The sequence below is a fragment of the Protomyctophum parallelum genome, assembly GCF_964188405.1.
Source record: "Protomyctophum parallelum genome assembly, chromosome: 14".
NCBI classification, from domain to species: domain Eukaryota; kingdom Metazoa; phylum Chordata; class Actinopteri; order Myctophiformes; family Myctophidae; genus Protomyctophum; species Protomyctophum parallelum.
This window is the reverse complement of record NC_139709.1, coordinates 17,138,829-17,160,044: the sequence shown is the minus strand read 5'-3', so window position 1 is coordinate 17,160,044 and position 21,216 is coordinate 17,138,829. Positions and strand designations below refer to the sequence as shown.

The 21,216-nt window shown below is 42.7% G+C and overlaps 1 protein-coding gene across 1 annotated transcript; it reads left to right on the top strand.

Moving 5' to 3' along the window:
* The first annotated feature begins 1,530 nt into the window (after window positions 1-1,530).
* On the top strand, window positions 1,531-19,398 carry LOC310870453 (noelin-3-like). The gene is made up of 6 exons (XM_083781682.1): window positions 1,531-1,669; window positions 10,761-10,904; window positions 13,220-13,375; window positions 16,480-16,699; window positions 18,154-18,260; window positions 18,456-19,398. The coding sequence occupies exons 1-6, from the start codon at window positions 1,601-1,603 to the stop codon at window positions 19,131-19,133; spliced, it is 1,374 nt and encodes a 457-aa protein (XP_083637808.1). The 5' UTR covers window positions 1,531-1,600; the 3' UTR covers window positions 19,134-19,398.
* The last annotated feature ends 1,818 nt before the right edge of the window (window positions 19,399-21,216 follow it).

Genomic DNA, 21,216 nt, shown 5'->3' with positions numbered 1-21,216 from the left:
AAAATACCTGAAAGTTTTACTTAAATTGGGGCGGCAGGTGCTCAGGGGTAGAGCGGCCTCTTGGGAACAGGATGTTGCCTTGAGCAAGAGGCTGAAGCCCTAACTGCTCCCAACGAGCAGGTTGGTGCCTTGCATGCAGGTTTCCTCCGCCATCGGTGTATGAATGTGTGTGTGAACGGGTGAACGTAGTGCACAATCTATGTATACAGCACTTTGGATAAAGGCGCTATATAAATGCACCATTTAACATTTCTACCCATGTTGGAGAATGGAGAGGAGCTCATCAGAGATGCAGGTCATGGGGCTGACAAAAAAACTTATTGTTGAAATATGCCAAGAAGCTCTTTCTCTCTCTGTCCGTTTCTCTCCGTGCTCCTGTCAAATGCACTACTACAGAGAAGTCCTTGTTCAAACTGCTCCTGTGGGAAACGTTCCAACAACGCTGCCTGCCATCATGCCCTCCACCCCACGCACACCACCCCACTGTCTCCTGCTGCCTGTTAATGCAGTAGTGGGCCTTGAGGGCATCCCAGGTCATACACTGTAAGTACTTGAGATAAGTGCTCCCCAACATACTGTATTTGTGCTGGGGACATCTTCCCCGTGCTGATGCTATAGCATTATGAATTGTGGCTCTCTTCAAGCCTAATTTATCGTTGCTTTTGGGTCACCTTGTACTCCGTGTTACTTTTATTTTTTCTAGCCATAAGCTCTTGTGATACTTGTGAATAAACAGCATGAAGTCATGAACAAGTGACGTGAAAGATGGAGAGAAAGATGGTTCAAGAGTTTTGGAAAGAAGGAAAGGAAAATAATATCAAAAAAGCTCCCCTACTATATTCTCCCAGATGATGATCAAATGGTATGGCTTAATATCAAATTGTATAGCACCTTGAATGCTTCTAACCAGTGGTTCTCAAATAAGTGGTAATGGGGTTCATTTTTTAACACAAATCTGTTCGGGGGAGGGTGAGAACCAGGTTTTAGAGCCACTGCTGTACCCCCCCCCCCCCCCCCCCCCCCGCCCCCAACACTGCAGCCCTTATATATTATGAATGCCAATCCATAGGTTGGGACTTTCTGTCTGGAAGTTTCCCTCCCTACTTTTTTTTTTCAGTATAGGCTAACCTTCCCAATCACTCACAATTCCCATGCGCCGCATGCAGTCAGTCCGTGCCGTGGTTCCTTCATTTGACAAGATCGAGGCGGCGGCTTAATTGAAAGCCGCCGGATGATGTCACATCCGTGAAGAGGTTCTCCCCCGAGCAGAGCAGCGCAGCAGTAGAATCTCCACAAAACTTTTCCCTCCTCCTCCTCCTCCTCCTCCTCCTCCTCCTCCTCCTCCTCCTCTCCTCGGCTCACTAAGGGCAGGCAGGCAGGCTCTACCACCAGCGGTGTGTTCCCTCACCGCTGCCCACATGTAGCCTCTAATGATGAGTGTGGATCTACCCTCCGTTGCGGTGTCGTCAGTGTGTTACACATTTCACCGACGTTTAGCGGAGACACGCGGGCGGCAACTTGTGCCAGATATTTGGCCGTGAAAAGGGGTGGAAAGGGCAGTTTAATAGTTGGGGGGGGGAAAAGAAGAAAAAAAAACAGAATGCGGGCGCTGTCCGTGGTGCTGAACCCGCTGATGTTTCTCCTCCTGTTCGGATACTGTCCGTCAGCGGTGAGTTTCTCCGGGTTTTGTTTTACCATCTCTCTCGTCCTAATTCGTCCCATGTATGCACAGGTGCTTGAGAAGGTATAGCTATATACGCGACAAGCGAAGCAATTTATAGGCTATTCTGTATGGTGAAATACTTAAAGATCAACATGGTGTATCTATCTATGCACGGCGGGAACGTGTTTAAAGGGGGGATGTCACGGCCCGAGATTAACGTTGCTGATAAGGAACATCACGTGGTCTGAATGAAAACGATTTTAAACGACACGTGACTATATCTCAGGCTCTGACGTGACCTAGCATATAGTCAAGCTGAGTGGCTAGCGCACTAAAGGCTACCTGTTTTGAGGTAACTTTCTGCGTCATACTAGGTGAAATTATCATAAAAAAAAAAAAAAATCGGTCGGAAATCTTCGTTACAATGACATTGAGTTGACGTGTAAGTTTTACGGTAAACTGTTGCGTTTTCTTTTTTTCGCGTGACGAGTTCCATGCTCTCCCCGTCTCCCCCCGTCTCCCCCCGCTGACATGGCCTCAAACACGGCTAAGTGCTGAACAGGGCTCCGTGCTGGAGCCCTGGAGCTTCACATGAGGTTACCACTACCAGTACCACTGCCTGTCTAGCGCTACAGCGCCGGGCTAACCTGAGCTCTCTCTCCCTCTCTCGACTCTCTCTCTCTCTCTCTCACTCACACACACACACACACACACTGACACACACACTCTGTCTCTCTAATGATTAGGCCAGTTGCTGTATAGTGTTGTATAGCCTATCTGATCAGCGATCACCAGGGAGCAGCGACAACACACACACACACACACACACACACACACACACACACTCACGTCTCACACACTGCGTCTTGCATCAGCCTTCAGCGCGCATATGGACTGCCTTACGCACCGCCAGTCTCTCCCTCCGTATCTCTCTCTCTCTCTCTCTCTCTCTCTCTCTCTCTCTCTCTCTCTCTCTCTAATACTAATAATAAAACGCATCACAGCGCGACAACATATATCGGTATATCACAGTATCAGTATATATCACTGTTAACAACTTATCATATGTTGCATCAACTGCAGCGAGCAAAGGCTCTGCTCTGCTGCATCCAATAATAAATATATCAACTAGTCCAGTGCGGACTGGTCATTTCATTTGTATTGGTGCCGAGTGCAAAGCACAAGTTGCACAACCGATTGTTTTAATTCAAAGTGGTATATATTCTGTGAAATGTGTATCGTCATTCCGTGTATACAAGCTCCAAGTGTTGTGTCCACAACTCACATGCAGCGCGTTGAGCTTGCAGATCGTCGGTGCCCCACTCGCCATGAATCCAAGCAGAGGTCTTCACAAGTATAGGTAAAACACTGCCAGTCTGCAGCACAATGGCCCGTTGTGCAAAGTGTTGAGATTTTACTTGTGCGATATTCAGATAGTCTACAACCGATTGTTATAATTCAAAGTGTTATATATTCCGTGAAGTTTATATTTTCATTTGGTGTACAAGTCATGTTTTTAATATGCCTTTATCAAATGATAGAGAGATAAGCCATGCAGCCCATTGACTGCATGTCACTCTGCCTACATGCTGACAATGTGCGCACGTTGTATTAGCCTACATTATAACGTGACATTTATTATACAGCTCGAAAATATAGCCTCTCTGCAAGCTCACAACTGGTTGTGGACACTTCTATAGGTCTGACTCTGCTATTAATTTCTGTACCAAGTCGCCAGAGCAATGGTAAAGTGTCTATCATTTTTTAATTATATGGAGAGAAAAGTCGAGAGTCAGGATCTGGAGATTGCTGACAGACAATGAAAGAAACATATACTTCCACTCACAATTTAGGTGGCTTTAGGTGGTACTTATTCCTTCATTAAAAAATATGATTGGCACCTCATAAGTGTAAATATAAAATCCAATATAATATAGCCTACAATTGAAACCTGCTACTGCAGTGATTTTATCCTGTGTTCAATGCGTTGCTGCGTTTGTGTGTGGACATATATCGAGATATCTCTGTCGTATGGCCAGGGATTTTTTCTAAAACGGAGGACGAAAATATCCGTTTTGCAAAAGATCCATGCACGTATAGCCTGGGCCTCAGAAGGCATGTGATGTCTTGTCTAATGAAACGATCATCTCATTAATCATTGACATAGCGTTGTTTAGGCTATACTGATCAACTTGTATGGGTGATCATTTTATGTATATCAAATATTATATTAACTCAAGGTAATTAATGCTACAGCTCTGAATATAAATGTCGGAACTGGTGTAAAATGGAGAATACGTCTGTTGCAGTGTTGCGCACTGAAAACCAGAACAGGTACGCTCGCCCCTTTTCCAACTCACCCCCACGAAAAGTGAAGAGCGGTCGCCCTGGGATTTCGAAAAGTGAAGGCTTGCCCCAAAGCCATGAATAGCTCGCTCCCAAAGTGTGGTTATCTCGCCCCACAGCGTGGATATCTCGCCCCAAAGCACGAATATCTCGCCCCATGTTTATTTCATGTTTATTTTACCTTATTTCTCATATTAGAACCTTTAGAATCAATGTTGTTTGTCAAAGGAGAACATTTAGAACCAGTTTGTTGTTGGTGGTCAAATGAAAATGATGCATGGTACCCAGGGGGCAAACCACCCTTTTTTTAGGAAACCTGCATTTGCCATGACCTCAAAGGTTGTCCACCAGAAATAATATCTAAATTGTCAAAATTAATAATATCGAAATTGTGCTTTACCATGATTTCTACCATGAGTGTTGACTGTTTTGGCAAACACAAGCAATATTAATCCATTGGCTAATGTATGGCCCAGAAGGGACATATATCCTTGAGCTTGCATATTGTCAATATGGCTGCAAAAGAAAAGAGACAATGTCTCTTTTCTTTTTCACGTTTCACGTTTCGGGTAGGCACCATCTTGTAAATATGCACAATAAGGGTCCAGACACACCCAATAATAAAAAATAGGTATTCCATTGAGTCTCTCATGGTCAGAAACCATGAAATAGACACCAAGTTTGCATTTCTAGCTCATCTGGTTCAGAAGTTACTGCCAAACCTATATTTTCTGATTTCCAGCAAAAGAAATTGACCGGGTTGTCCATATAGGTTGTGATCCTATGAGATATTATTTCTGGTGGACAACCTTTGAGGTCATGGCAAATGCAGGTTTCCTAAAAAAAGGGTGGTTTGCCCCCTGGGTACCATGCATCATTTTCATTTGACCAACAACAACAAACTGGTTCTAAATGTTCTCCTTTGACAAACAACATTGATTCTAAAGGTTCTAATATGAGAAATAAGGTGAAATAAACATGAAATAAACATGGGGCGAGATATTCGTGCTTTGGGGCGAGATATCCACGCTGTGGGGCGAGATAACCACACTTTGGGAGCGAGCTATTCATGGCTTTGGGGCAAGCAGCCTTCACTTTTCGAAATCCCGGGGCGACCGCTCTTCACTTTTCGTGGGGGTGAGTTGGAAAAGGGGCGAGCGTACCTGTTCTGGTTTTCAGCGCGCAACACTGCAACAGACTTATTCTCCATTTTATACCAGTTCCGACATTTATATTCAGAGCTGTAGCATTAATTACCTTGAGTTAATATAATATTTGATATACATAAAATGATCACCCATACAAGTTGATCATTATAGCCTAAATAACGCTATGTCAATGATTAATGAGATGATCGTTTCATTAGACGAAGACATCACATGCCTTCTGAGGCCCAGGCTATACGTGCATGGATCTTTTGCAAAACGGATATTTTCGTCCTCCGTTTTGGAAAAAATCCCTGGCCATACGACAGAGATATATGTCCACACACAAACGCAGCAACGCATTGAACACAGGATAAAATCACTGCAGTAGCAGGTTTCAATTGTAGGCTATATTATATTGGATTTTATATTTACACTTATGAGGTGCCAATCATATTTTTTAATGAAGGAATAAGTACCACCTAAAGCCACCTAAATTGTGAGTGGAAGTATATGTTTCTTTCATTGTCTGTCAGCAATCTCCAGATCCCGACTCTCGACTTTTCTCTCCATATAATTAAAAAATGATAGACACTTTACCATTGCTCTGGCGACTTGGTACAGAAATTAATAGCAGAGTCAGACCTATAGAAGTGTCCACAACCAGTTGTGAGCTTGTAGAGAGGCTATATTTTCGAGCTGTATAATAAATGTCACGTTATAATGTAGGCTAATACAACGTGCGCACATTGTCAGCATGTAGGCTATATAGGCAGAGTGACATGCAGTCAATGGGCTGCATGGCTTATCTCTCTATCATTTGATAAAGGCATATTAAAAACATGACTTGTACACCAAATGAAAATATAAACTTCACGGAATATATAACACTTTGAATTATAACAATCGGTTGTAGACTATCTGAATATCGCACAAGTAAAATCTCAACATCTTTGCACAACGGGCCATTGTGCTGCAGACTGGCAGTGTTTTACCTATAGGCCTACTTGTGAGGACCTCTGCTTGGATTCATGGCGAGTGGGGCACCGACGATCTGCAAGCTCACAACGCGCTGCATGTGAGTTGTGGACACAACACTTGGAGCTTGTATACACGGAATGACGATACACATTTCACAGAATATATATACCACTTTGAATTAAAACAATCGGTTGTGCAACTTGTGCTTTGCACTCGGCACCAATACAAATGAAATGACCAGTCCGCACTGGACTAGTTGATATATTTATTATTGGATGCAGCAGAGCAGAGCCAATTTGCTCGCTGCAGTTGATGCAATATATGATAAGTTTTAAAGTTGTTAACAGTGATATATAAACATGAACAATCGGATAGATATCTGTGTAGTTTCCATGCAGGCACAAACTGCATTTCTCACCTAATTATAGTAAAAATGATATGCGCTAATAAGCGGTGACATCATCGTTTCTCAAAAGCTCCGTTTCGCATGACTACACAGCTCCACTGAAACAAATATTTTCGAAAATCTCCACTTATTTATCCGTTTCCAAAACCTCCGTTTGAGTGGCCAAAAACGCCGTTTGCGTGTGGCTGAAAGGCCCAAACGCACAAAGAAATGTGCGTTTTGTAAAAGATCCATAAGATCCATGCACGTATAGCCGCGAAGAGTGTGTGTGTGAGTGTGTGTGTGTGTGTGTGTGTGTGTGTGTGTGAGAGAGAGAGAGAGAGAGAGAGAGAGAGGTCCCGCCCCCCCATATCGGTGTGTGTGTGTGTGTGTGTGTGTGTGTGTGTGTGTGTGTGTGTGTGTGTGTGTGTGTGTGTGTGTGTGTGTGCGTGTGACTGTGTGTGTGTGTGTGTGTGTGTGTGTGTGTGTGTGTGTGTGTGTGTGTGTGTGTGTGTGTGTGTGTGTGTGTGTGTGTGTGTCAGTGTGTGTGTGAGAGAGAGAGAGAGAGAGAGAGCGGTCAGGTAACAGGTTACTTGAGCCGGCTAGGCTGCATGCAGTGCCCCGGGTAGAAGCACCATGACGTCGGGTACAGAGGACTGGATGGCCCGCTGAATCTGGCCGTGGTTGACGGTATGTTAGCGGCGTTACAGAGCGGATGGGCCCGGGGGCATGGAACGCGTCACGCGGAATTGCGACTATGTAATAGTATACCCTGAAACTTACACGTCAACTCAATGTCATTGTAACGAATATTTTCGACTTTTTTTTTTTTTTTTTTTCAACCATTATGAACCATTATGAAGCTAAGTCTGACACCAAAACCACTAGCATGAGTTGATAGCCACCAGGACTGCTAACTCGCAGAGCCCAGAGGCGCTCTGCCCTTAGCCCAGATACAAGATCAATTTCATTGGTCAAATTGTGCGATCCCGACCTGATGTCATAATCCAAGACGCTAATTTTAATAGCATTATTAGCTCCCGAGGGCCGTGACATCCCCCCTTTAAGGTTAATTTGAGGTTTACCGTTTATCTAGAGCATTATAGCCTATACCTTAAGTCCGTTTAAAAAACTAATAATAATAATGGTTACAGAAAGTCAAAATATATTTGTCCAACACAGTTATGTGCAAATATATTGGCTATACTCATAACCTATATAATAGGGATTACTTTCCTCTCATCTATTTGAATACATCATCCGACAGCACAGATATTGATCTTGGATGGCAACCAAAGGAAATAATAATTCACTTTTTTAAATGTCATTATAGAGACCTTTTGGCGGTGGTATGGATAATGGAAATGGTTTCCCATAATAATACTCTGGAAGTGGAAACTCAAAACATGCAATTAAGCTGTTGTGCATCCAGTATTGACTGAATAAATGTAGCCTATCAGGCATGTGCTGCTGCTCTGTCTGTGCCAGTTACTTTTCTCGCTTTCACATGGCTAATTTGGGCAACTATAGGCCAGTGCATCCCGGCTTTATTTGCCAGTGTCTCATTGAGATGCAGGAGTGCCCTGCCCTAACTGAGGGGTTTTGCCTTGCGATTATTGAAAATGTTTTGCAGAATTGAAATAGGTATAGTTCCTGCTTCTTCACAGGACATCATGCATGCATATGCAGCATAATATTAGGAGCCTACCATCTTGAGTAATAGTCTAAACTCTACTTGTTGTCTGAAACAACAGAGAGAGAGCCGCAGCTCAGCTGTCTGCACGAAATGAACTTGGAGAAGCGTTCCACTATATAAAGACAGATTTATTCTTCGTTGGTATCGCGCGCCGAATTTAGCCGATCAACTAAAGAAATGAAAGCTCACACAAATTCACAATGCGTTGCAGCCTATATTCGCTGCAACGCCTGCGATACACCGTCAGCGTCATACGACGGGGCGTAAATCTCAGGCATTTGGGGTCTCTTTTTTCCGTTTGAGAGCATCTCATGCAGCTGGTTGAGGTTGAGTGACAGATGAGTGTCTGAATGAGTGATGAAACGCGTGAATTGAGGAGAGTGAGAGTTAGAGGAGGACAGGATGTGTGCCACTCCAGAGACAGAAGAGAGCTATTTCATTCCGTCAAATTATAGGAAGCGCTGGGCTGCTGAGTTTTTCAAAGCACATGAAGAAAAGAGCAGTGTGTGTGTGACTGTGTGTGTGTGTGTGTGTGTGTGTGTGTGTGTGTGTGTGTGAGAGAGAGAGAGACTGTGTGAGAGACTGCATGTGTGTGTGTGTGTGTGTGTGTGTGTGTGTGTGTGTGTGTGTGTGTGTGTGTGTGTGTGTGTGTGTGTGTGTGTGTGTGTGTGTGTGTGTGTGTGTGCGCGCGTGCGTCCGTGCGTGCGTAGGTGTGTGATTGCTTCCATGCCATGACAAGCAGATGTCATCAGTACTGTAGTGGTGCCGAGGGACCTATGCAGCCATTCATATACGATTTATTATATGAATGGGCTTCACAAGGAACTTCCCTGCTGCCACTCTCACACATTACGATTATTTCAGGATATGTCTGCGTCATTTGTTTCACTATTTCACTTGCAGTGTTTTAACAGTTTGTTTGATTGATTGATTGATTGATTGAAAACATCATATAAACGAGTAAAAAATACAGCTGAATCTAGTGTTTTGTATGCATTCAGAGCATTAGCATAAAGAAACTATAGAAACAATAAAACACAATGTAACAAAAGTTAGGCTACCATAATGAAAATAAATCAAAAAGGCAAAAGTGCTGAATCGCCAAAAAAAGCTAAAATAAGTCATGACCTGTCAAACCAAAAGAAAGAAAACTATATCTATTTTGTTCTGATGCCTAAATTATGCTCTGTGGTACAGCAGTGTCGCCCTTAAATAGAAGATCTACATTAAAGCTCACAAATCTCATCCACAGACCAACACATTGTGAGCTGGTAGATTGGCTATTTTCGATGCGATGAAGCACCCAGTAAATCCGGTTTGAGACAGAATTCCATGACAATGCTTCAGACTGGAGGTTTTAAAGGGCTGTAATTGTGATGCTCTCTAGGATAATAATACAAAAAAAGATTGCCTAGGTGAGAAGATGTGAGTCAAAAGCTGAGCTTACTTCCTGGCATGACATCTGGGTTTCCTCAGATGGGACCTGATCTTTTCATCTGGCATTCCAAAGCCTCTTTAGCAGCAGACAGCACAAGGATGAATGGAACAGGGAAAGTATCAGCCTTCACTCTCTCCAAAGAGGACCGTATAAGCTGACTTTTCTATCCATGTGGGTGCAGTGGCGGATGAATAAAATATCCGCATTCACACCGTTTACAACACGGCTAATAGATTTACTTAGGAAGAGATAACAAAGTGCTAACAATAGTTGCTGTTGTTATCAGCCAATCTCGGGTAGATTATGCTAAATCACACAGTTAAGAGTATAAACTGCATTGACTGGTGACTGGCATTTATTTTCCACTCTGACTGTAATTGGCATGACTTTACAAAGGCTACTGGTGCTATTAGAGACATTTCCATAAAAAATAAAGATGACAAGACGTTTTTTGACTTGAAAAACTCCCATGAATAGTATAAACAAAACAGAGTACACTCCCTAGATGCCACTGTGATGGGTTGCTTTGTTTCATGAGGCATAATGTAATGGTCTTCATGCTTTACACTGTGGAGAGAGCATATTGAATCTAATGAAAAATGGAGACAGAAGCTCACACAAATCAGATTAGTTTGTTGCTCACAGTGGGACCATGCTCGCTAGACTCTTTGGTGCGGCACCACAAGGCCAAGCGGGGAGGGAGGGAGGGAGGAGCACGAAGAGGAACCCCAGCATTCAAATTAATTACCAAGGCCAAAACAGTGTTTTATTGTTGGGGTAAAGCCACAGGAGACCATTATGCTCTGAGCTGAGGAATATCTTACAGAAAAGCACTTTGTTCTTCCTAAGCTCTTAGACTTTTTTTTTAACTACTCAGTGAGATTGGTTGGTGTCTGTGCTTTTGTGCATGTTGAGGAGGGGGGTCCCTTGAGAAGAAAACAAACATTAACAGGCGTGTGCCAGGATATTATTGTAGTGATATTATCGACAGTGAATTAAGTACAACCCCTGTGTGTGTGTGTGTGTGTGTGTGTGTGTGTGTGTGTGTGTGTGTGTGTGTGTGTGTGTGTGCATGCGTGCGTGCGTGCGTGCGTGCGTACGTACAGACCATCAGACCAAAGGAGGGGTGGCAGGTGTACAGCTCGGCTCAGGATGCTGATGGTCGCTGTGTCTGCACGGTGGTGGCGCCTGAACAGAACCTCTGCTCCAGAGACGCCAAGGGCAGACAGCTACGCCAGCTCCTGGAGAAGGTGTGTGCGTGAGTGCGTGCGTGCGTGCGTGCGTGCGTGCGTGTGAAGTTTAGACACTTAAACACAGAGGATACCTAAGTGACTTGCATGCAAACCCATGCACCCACCCACATAGTGCTACACACTGATGTGCAACTGAGTATACATCTGGCTGTGTGCACTGCAAGTATAAGGCAAAGTAAACATAGACACTTGGATGAACGCATATGCACATACTGTAGAAGAAATAGTTCATGGACACACGCATATAAACTCAAATCACACAGATTCCTCTATTTATGCCTCTCAGTTTCTTATAATCCTCAGAGGAAGTGTGCTGGCAAGGTCCATAACCCCATTTTCTAATGCTCACATTACATGGATCACTTCAGATGAATAGTTCTTTGTGTTGGACTCAAACCCACACATCGCTTGTTGAGCACAGAGCATGTATTTTTTGCAGCAGAGCATTCACTGCTATTACGATCTAGGTTACAGTAAACATAATTTTATCAAGTAAAAACTGCAACCCATAAGCCTTTAGTTTTATAAAACACAAATTGAACTCATCTATATCGTAGAGCAGTGATTCTCAACCTGTGGGCCAGAGGCCACTTGTGGGACGATTGCAAGTGGACCCCCAAACAATTGGCAAAACATTAAGATATGAATGATAATATTACATTAAAATTATTTAGAAACTATTCCATGGGGTCTTTCTGATACCAATACTTATGAACCTTAAGTATATTTATATGTTATATTTTCATTGATCAATAATCGGTTATTAAAATAAACATGATCTGAAAATGCATGCAGCGAATACTTTCGACATTTTCAAGTGGTCAGATGGGTGGGCTGCAGAAAGGTTGAGACAGAGTATATGTACTCTGAGTTAGTTAGGGAGAGTTCAGTTAGTTGAGTTCAACTAACTCAACTGCACTATTAGTTGTAGTTGGTCTCCCTGCTCTTCTCTTGAAAAATGTAGATATTGGTCGCGTAGGACCACTACTGGTTGACACGAGCTATTGCATGAAACTCAAATGGAAACAGCATACTTCCCCAAAGCATGCAATAGCATTTTGACACTGGTGTGAGGTAGCTGGTTATGGAGTGCAGCTTTAAGATAAGAACAGTCTTCTTTTTCAGGCAGCCCTTCAGAAATAGCATTTCTGAAATACATTATGAGCTTTGAACGGGTTTCACAGTGGCTGCAGCCAATGGTGAATCATCTATTCACCACGTGAAGTTCAGTGCCATAACCGCCTCAGGGTGCTGATCACAGGACAAACAACCAGCAGTGGATGTGTATTATATTCATGTCTGCAACCCTATTCACCCAAGATTAGATTACCTTGGACAACCTTAGCTACTAGTACCAATGGTTATAGTCAAAACAATTATAATAGTTAGCATGCAGGTCTAGATGCAGTCTAGTACAAAAATGTTTTGAAATGAATTACAATGCATGACTAGGTTTTCAATTTCAAAATGCAAACTCAAAATGGAATCAAAAGTGTTTTGTTGTCCTTTTCTTTTCAGCAGCCATGCATTGTAATATTATAAATAACTCTGGGTTCTGCTGTCCCATATTGTAATATTATAAATAACTCTGGGTTCTGCTGTCCCATATTGTAATATTATAAATAACTCTGGGTTCTGCTGTCCCATATTGAAATGACCATTGACTAAACTTTGCCCTGACCATGTTGCATGCCAAGGGCCGTTTTCTGTCATTCGCATAGGCCTTTCACACTAATGTACTAAGCTGCCCCAGGACTTGAGTGAGGCCATTTCAGCATCCCTCAGACAGAGCCAGGCCCCTGAAAAAGCTTGCACAACACAATGTGCATGTGCCACTTTGCTGGTTGATAATATGTGCTCAGTCAGTCAGTCAGTCAGTCAGTCAGTCGGACGGACGGACGGACAGACGGAAGGATATACTCAAGACTGAAATGCGCTACTTACTTAGAACTGTACCATACTTTTGAATCTTGCTAAACCAAAGGCAAGACTTAAGGCTCAAACTGAACTGAACAAAAAAATTGAAGAAACAAAAAAATGAAAACGTAATGAATGATACCAAGCCATAATAGCTCTGACCCTTGCATAGTCATTACAGCTGCTTGACACCCATTTCACCTCAATTCAATTGTACAAATGGGCAACTGAGACGTGGCAACGGAGGTCAAAGAGAGTTGATTAGTTCTTGTGGAAGTCGGAGCTCAGCTAACCGCTGGAAGGCCAAACATAAAGGGGCCTCTTGGCTCTTAATCACTGTGGCGGGCTGGAAAAATCAATGCCATACTGTTTTCATTCCCGTTCCTCCTCAAAAGGTACAGAACATGTCGCAGTCGATCGAGGTGCTGAATCTGCGGACGCAGAGGGACTTCCAGTACATCATGAGGATGGAGAACCAAATCAAAGGGCTGAGGTCCAAGTTCAGACAAATCGAGTCGGACAGGAAGACGGTCGTCAACAAGAGCTTTCAGGTACTGTACAGTGGTGGAAAAAGTGCTAAAAGTTACTTAAGTAAAAGTAGCAATAGTATCAAAAGTATGCAATGTCAAAATACTGTTCCCTTATAATGTAAGTATAAGTAAAAGTAAAGAAAATAACAGATCTACAAGCTCTTGTGGGCTTATAGATTATTTTCAAATGGCCGAAATATAGGGCTGAAGTGGTTAATGTATACATGTATGTTTTGTAATAATAATCCAAATCTACAAAGTAACTAGTAACTAAAGTTTTCAAATATGTTGTGGAGTAAAAGTAGTGCAGTAGAAGTAAAAGTATTGGAAATTGGAAGCACTCAAGTAAAGTACAAATGCCTCAAAATTGTACTTAAATACAGTAAAATAATACAAATACTGAAAGGGTCGGAAGCGCGTAGCGGAGTGTGTCCGACCCTTTCAGTTGAAGAACCTGCACGCGGCCTTCACTCACTCAATAAAAACATATTTTTATTATTAAAAAGGCAACGTTTCAGTCAAGGACCTTCTTCATCTGATGCCGGAGGAAGCTCTTTGAGTGCCTTTTTAATGAGCAAGTGCAGACGGTGTGCAGGTTTCTTCTGCTTTGCCAACACATACCTGTCCCATATCTGAACATTAGGTGTGCAAAAGAATGGTTTACCCAAAGAGCTGTGGAATAAAAGCACTGACTAGTTAGAAATGGGACTGAACAGTGTGTGATAAGGCTGTCTGATGGTACTTGCGAAATTAGGTCAATGCCGGTTTGCAGCGGCAACAGCCAAGTACCACAGTCTCTCCGAAACTTGCGTTTTGTAGCTGAAGCTGACTTATTTCATTACCCGCGGATGAATACTTACGTTATTAGTTCACTTTCCTTCTTATCGACTATGCCACAGCCTGGGGAAGTAGTTGCAGACACGCACGCACACATGCACAAACTCACAATTGGATGCTAGCTACCCAGTTCTACCAGACTTGTTTTGTCATTGGAGAGATTTGTGGTTCACTGTCTTGCTCAGAAAAAGGCTTAAAAGAGTTAGACTTTAATATATTAGAGTTAGATTAATAGAGGTTACACGTAAAACAATTAACTATGTATTAAGTTTGAGTCGTAAAAATAATGAGCCCTTATTGGCTATTGAGGATATCTTGGGTGAGTAAAAGGTACTGTGATCGGTGCAATGGGATTGAATCGGTTGGGTATGAATATACCAGGGTAAAAATAAAAAGATAAGAGCGCCCCTCACTTCACACAGGTGTGATTTTTAGCTTTTCTAGCAGGGTTCTCTCAGCGGTCGCTCTGTTTGTCGACGGAATGTTTGCCTGTCCGTTCTTCTAAAACCTTACGACTACCTGTAGCTGGATAGGCATGGTGTTTTTCTGTGTACAGACCCCACACCATGGCTGATTTGGATCACACCTTAGGTCCAAATTTCCATTTGCGCGAACAATATATCAGATTCTAATGAGCAGATTGCCATGAATATTATTAAAGCACTGACCTGCATGCCTTTCCTCTGTGCTACCCTTTAGGCCAAACGTTCCACTTGTTCACACATTATCTCAAAATCTAATGGGCAGAGAGCCATAAAACCTGCTGAAGGTATTTATGCTCCCTTAACTATCTAACCTTAACCCCATGCATGACCTCTAGCACCACCCACGCACCAAAATAACAACTATTCACACAAGATATTTAAATGAATCATCCAAATTCCAGGATAGGGGTTGTTTATTATGAGGAACTATGTGTGGGTGCTCTGCTATGTCCATTATATGTTCTGCTCTGAAGGGTGCCCATGCCGTTGTGTTGTCTTGTTTTGTCATTGTGTGTCTGTCTTGTTTGTTTTGTTTCAAAACTTGATTCCGGATATGCTGTCACTTCCCTGCTATAGTATATGACTATACAATTATTTTACTACCACACTATTTTGCATATGGTGGTCATATGACATTTATATGTAATATATTATCTTCTGGTATGTTCTATATGGGTGTGTTACATTGTGTTATACTGTATTATTTCATTAATGTCTTACTGTATATAACTGTGAAGAAAAAAAATCCAGGATGAACCTTTACTGGTTTGGGTGATTCAACAGCTTTTCCTTGAACAGTGTCCCTCAGCGGGATCATCATGGTCATGCCTATGTTCCCTCAGCCCTATATGTTCCCTCAGCCCTATGTTCCCTCAGCCCTATATGTTCCCTCAGCCCTATGTTCCCTCAGCCCTATGTTCCCTCAGCCCTATATGTTCCCTCAGCCCTATGTTCCCTCAGCCCTATGTTCCCTCAGCCCTATATGTTCCCTCAGCCCTATGTTCACTCAGCCCTATGTTCCCTCATTCCAAAACAGAGCCTATGTTCCCTCAGCCCTATGTTCCCTCATTCCAAAACAGAGCCTATGTTCCTTCAGCCCTATGTTCCCTCATTCCAAAACAGAGCCTATGTTCCCTCAGCCCTATGTTCCCTCATTCCAAAACAGAGCCTATATGTTCCCTCAGCCCTATGTTCCCTCATTCCAAAACAGAGCCTATGTTCCCTCAGCCCTATGTTCCCTCATTCCAAAACAGAGCATATGTTCCCTCAGTCCTATGTTCCCTCATTCCAAAACAGAGCCTATGTTCCCTCATTCCAAAACAGAGCCTATGTTCCCTCAGCCTTATGTTCCCTCATTCCAAAACAGAGCCTATGTTCCCTCATTCCAAAACAGAGCCTATGTTCCCTCAGCCTTATGTTCCCTCATTCCAAAACAGAGCCTATGTTCCCTCAGTCATATGTTCCCTCAATCCAATAAGTGCATTAAGTGTAATAGTGTAATAAATGTAATAAGTGTAATGGTGTAATAGTGTAATAACAATAATAGTGTAATACCGTATTGTCACGAATATAGGACAACATTTTTTTCAATGAAGTTGGCTGAAAAAAGCCACACTAATCACTTTTAGCCAGCTATTAGCCATTTCAGCACATGTCCAGTTGGGTGTATAGCATGGACCCTACAGGCTACTGGTTGGGCTTTTGGACTGTTTAAAGGAGAGTGGGCGGGTTAATTCCATTTCTGTTTTTCTTCATAAAGTGGAAAGAAAGTGAGAACCTCTGTCCCTCTTGGTCAACCTCCAGGAGCTGCAAGGGAAGATGGAGGCACTGCAGCCTCTCATCCCGGTGCTTGAACAGTACAAGGCCGATGCCAAGCTCGTGGCCCAGTTCAAGGAGGAGATCAAGAACCTGTCCGCCATATTGCTGGCCATCCAGGAGGAGATGGGAGCGTACGACTACGAGGAACTCCAACAGAGGGTCTCCAACTTGGAGAACCGGCTTCGCAACTGCATGAGCAAACTGAGTAAGTATACAGTAGACGAGATGAGATGAGATTATGTGTGTGTGTGTGGTGCGAGTGTGTGTGTAAGGCTGGCCTCATTTTAGAACCTGGCTAAAAACAGCTGTGGATGAATATACTGTATGAGGAAAGGTTGATGCGATTTGTCTTAAAGGTGATTTTGTCCGCCTAAAATGTTTGTGGAATTGTCCAGTGCACCTTAAAGCAGAAATAACATGCATTTTAAAACTGTTTTTAATATTTAATATCATATTGTCTATGTCCCTCAAACCTTTTTCTAATGGTTTGAGCCTCAATCACCACTCTGATATAACCAGGCCTTGTCATTTCTTTCTGGACTTTAAAAGCAGTTTTAGCTGCAATATCACAATGTCCTGAGGTGGTGGGGGTGCTGATATGCAGATTATCTATTATTTGAGTCATTATAATACTGATGCTAGATAAAACCAGGCTTGTTTCCATTCCATGCCAGCTCGGAAAATCAACAATGGCGGACATTGCAAACAAAGTGGAAATGCAAATTTGGAACTGAAAACTGAAGAAGAGGAGGAATTATACAAAGGGTGACATTGATGACATCACAATGACAAAATCAGTTGAGCTGTTCCTGAGAGCAATTTCCATTAAAGCACCCATATGATGAGAAAGCCTGATAGTTCGAAATGTGTTATTTGTGGGGATAGAAAACGCATATGGGAGCCCCAAAAACACAAAATAAATTGAAAAGTTGAATTTTATGTTATAGGTCCTTTAACTTTTTTAAATAATATGAACCGTAAACTTTAATATATTTTCACCCCGTCCTGACAGATGGTGAGGGGTGCAGGCATTAGTTGTATTCAAGAGTGTGTTTCTCAAGTTGTTGATTTTTACTCCAACAGCATTTCGACTTTGATATTTGACCAGATGTTCAACACAAACCATCCAGCAAAATACTGTTTGAAGCATCCTTTCCACAGAGCAGTTTAAAGCTATGGATTATGAGCCCATCCATTTACAGTTTTTTTCACACTGGCAGCCCAAATCACATTTTTGGCCTATCCAGATTTGAATCAGATTTGTTTTTGCTGATGTCTGATTTCACTCGACGAGGATAGCCACCCTAGAAGGCGCTCAAACATTTTGAGACAAATATGAATCGGGTTATTTGCGAAATTACGAATAACAGTGACAGTCATCAAGATGAGAGATGACAGAGACGGGCAGACTGGCTGCTCTGCAAGTACAAAGCCATTGACGGTCATAACGGTTGGTTAGATACAGATATGGTATTTTTCACAAATCAGATTTGGGTGCAGTGTGAACAAAGCCCTAGGAATGTGATTCAAAGGAATGTGATTTGGGCTGCCAGTCACTCTGAACGTGACATAATGTTGACCATTCTTGTAGCATTCAAAAGGGTTCAAAAGCGTGTAGTGTAGTGTGTGTGTGACCAGAGTGTGTGATTTGTTCTATAGCCTGTGGCAAGCTAATGAAGATCATTGGGCCGGTGACAGTGAAGACGTCAGGGACCCGCTTTGGAGCCTGGATGACTGATCCACAAGCCTCTGCCAAAAACAATAGGGTCAGTTGAGATACTCATTTCAATTTGTGTGTACATGCTGTGCTGACCTCCTGTCTCCAGAGTGAAATGACAAATATAAATGAATGTCTCTTACTCCATAATTACTCCATTCTGTCTGTCTGTCTGTCTGTCTGTCTCTCTCTAAAGCATATCTAACATGCAACGTATTATATTTGTACTTTACTGCACATCCAGGTTTGGTATATGGACAGCTACACCAACAACAGGATCGTCAAAGAGTTCAAGTCCATTGCGGACTTTGTGGCGGGAGTGGAGTCCAGGACCTACAACCTGCCGTTCAAGTGGGCCGGCACCAACCATGTGGTGTACAACGGCTCGCTGTACTACAACAAGATGCAGAGCAACATCGTGGTGCGCTACAGCTTCGAGACGGGCCGCGTGGTCACGCAGCGGGCGCTGGAGTCCGCCGGCTTCCACAACGTCTACCCGTACACCTGGGGCGGCTTCTCCGACATCGACCTGATGGCGGACGAGTTGGGCCTGTGGGCCGTGTACGCCACCAACCAGAACGCGGGCAACATCGTGTTAAGCCGGCTCAACCCAGACACGCTGCAGATCCTCGAGACGTGGAACACAGAGTACTCCAAGAGGAACGCCGGCGAGTCCTTCATGATCTGCGGCACGCTCTACATCACCAACTCTCACCTGACCGGCGCCAAGGTCTACTACGCCTACTCCACCAAGACGTCCAGCTACGAGTACACGGACATCCCCTTCCACAACCAGTATTTCCACATGTCCATGCTGGACTACAACGCCAGGGACCGCGCCCTGTACGGCTGGAACAACGGCCACCAGGTGCTGTTCAACGTCACACTGTTCCACATCATCAAGACCGAGGACGACTCTTGAAGAAGACGAGGAGATTACAGTACGTATGTATGTATGTGCCCGCCCAGGGGTGGAAGACAAAGAAGAAGAGGGGGGAAAGATAAATGGTTAGTTGGAGGATGAAATCAGATAGATGGTTAGTTGGAGGATGATTTATATGGTTTGTCTTTGTTGTAATCTGCATTTATTGATCTTGAGCAGTGGAGAGAAATGTCCATGGAGGGCCAAACAAAACTAAAATTTGTGGTCTGTGTAGTTTTGTTTTCTTTATTTTATATCCACTATGATGCACTTTGCTTATTTATTTATTTATTTATTTATTTATTTATTTATTTATTATCTTGTTACTTTTGATTGTTTGTGTATTCCTTAATTAAATTCAATTTATTTGATTTTAATCTAAACCTAATTAGTTACCTGAATTCTTGTGTTTCTTTTTGTAATGAGTATACCATTAATGTAATTGATGCACTCTCACTTTAATCATTCTTAAATTCCTTGACCCATTGTTATTTTTCTCTTTGTTTTCACTCCTTTCATCGTTTATTCATATGCTAATACCCCCCCGGCGCAACCACACACACACACACACACACACACACACACACACACACACTTTATTTAACATTCATTATTGTCTCCTTTTTCTTTTGTCGGGAAAAAAACTGTTTTGCACTTGTACGATACAAAGAGAAGATGTAGCCTACCTGTACAGTAAGTTTGCTTTCTTTTGTATCGCTCTACAGTTTAAAAAAAGCTCCAACAATCCAAACAACCCAAGTGTATGCCTTATCCAGTGCAGTTGTTCTGTGAGCTAAAGGATAGCGGCGCCCGTGCATGAATGTTGGCTAACCTTCATAGCATTTCTACTGTAACTCTATATCTGTGTATTTTGTATGGGCAAAACAGCTCATCATATTTCACTCTGTTACTAAATTAAATGTATTACCTTACAGTATATGAATCTATATTAATTTGTATCCATTTATACAGAAACAGATGACTTTAATAAGCCTTCATTTGCGTAAATAAGATATATCATTGACAAAATAAAAAGGTATTGTTTTGATTAAATCTGTGGCGTACTTTTGTTAACTTTTGTTAAGCCCAATGACACCCATCTGTAACCGTAATGTCACAGGTTGTTCCGCTTGAGCACCAGCACCTGTTAACTTAATTCCAAGGCTTGTTTTATCTCACAAACAGAAAAGGTGGGTAAACTGCAGCTGTACAGTGTCCAGTGTCCTTTAGTGTACTGTATGTAGGCCACTGTACTACCACCGGAAGGAAGCTTTCTTTTTGACCAATCACAACACAGCTTTCTGTTTTGGTGCTTCCCATACTTCTGCTTTAAATTTGTTCACTAGGCGATTGTACTTATTTCACTAGGATATGGACTGAGGACTATATCGGCTTGTGTTTGGCTTAAAGTGAAGCGATTCCATGCATCCACCACGGTTTGCTAACTTGGACACTGCACATATAGGCAGGGTCCAACATATAGGCTGCTTGCCGTGGCTAGTCAATCCTATACAGGCTATACACATGTCAGTTCACCTGACCTGGCTGAGGTAACCAAAGCAAGCAAAAATGTAGTGTGCAGTATGACTATAAACTGAGGCAAGTGACGTCGTCATATGACCATAGAGTATAAATTAAGTATAAATTAAGCATAGACAATGAAGAAGTCAGTCAATCGATAGTACAATATAGCTTTCAGCTCTTTTAATGCTTTTTTAATGGAGTATTGGACTATATCTACGATCCCAATTAGCGCTATACACGCAGTACAAGAATTGCGAACAGTTAATTACGCTGGAAATAGGATTCACAGGCTGTCAGATCTGACCTATCCAAAAGTAAATAATACAAGTGTGTGTGTGTGTGTGTGTGTGTGTGTGTGTGTGTGTGTGTGTGTGTGTGTGTGTGTGTGTGTGTGTGTGTGTGTGTGTGTGTGTGTGTGTGTGTGTGTGTGTGTGTGTGTGTGACAAGACATGTGGCCCTGTGGTCACCATTGTCACTTGTTCCAAATTGAGTCTAGAGATTGTAATAAGTGATGTGCTCTGTTTCACAACACAAGACTGGACATCTGGATGCTCTATTT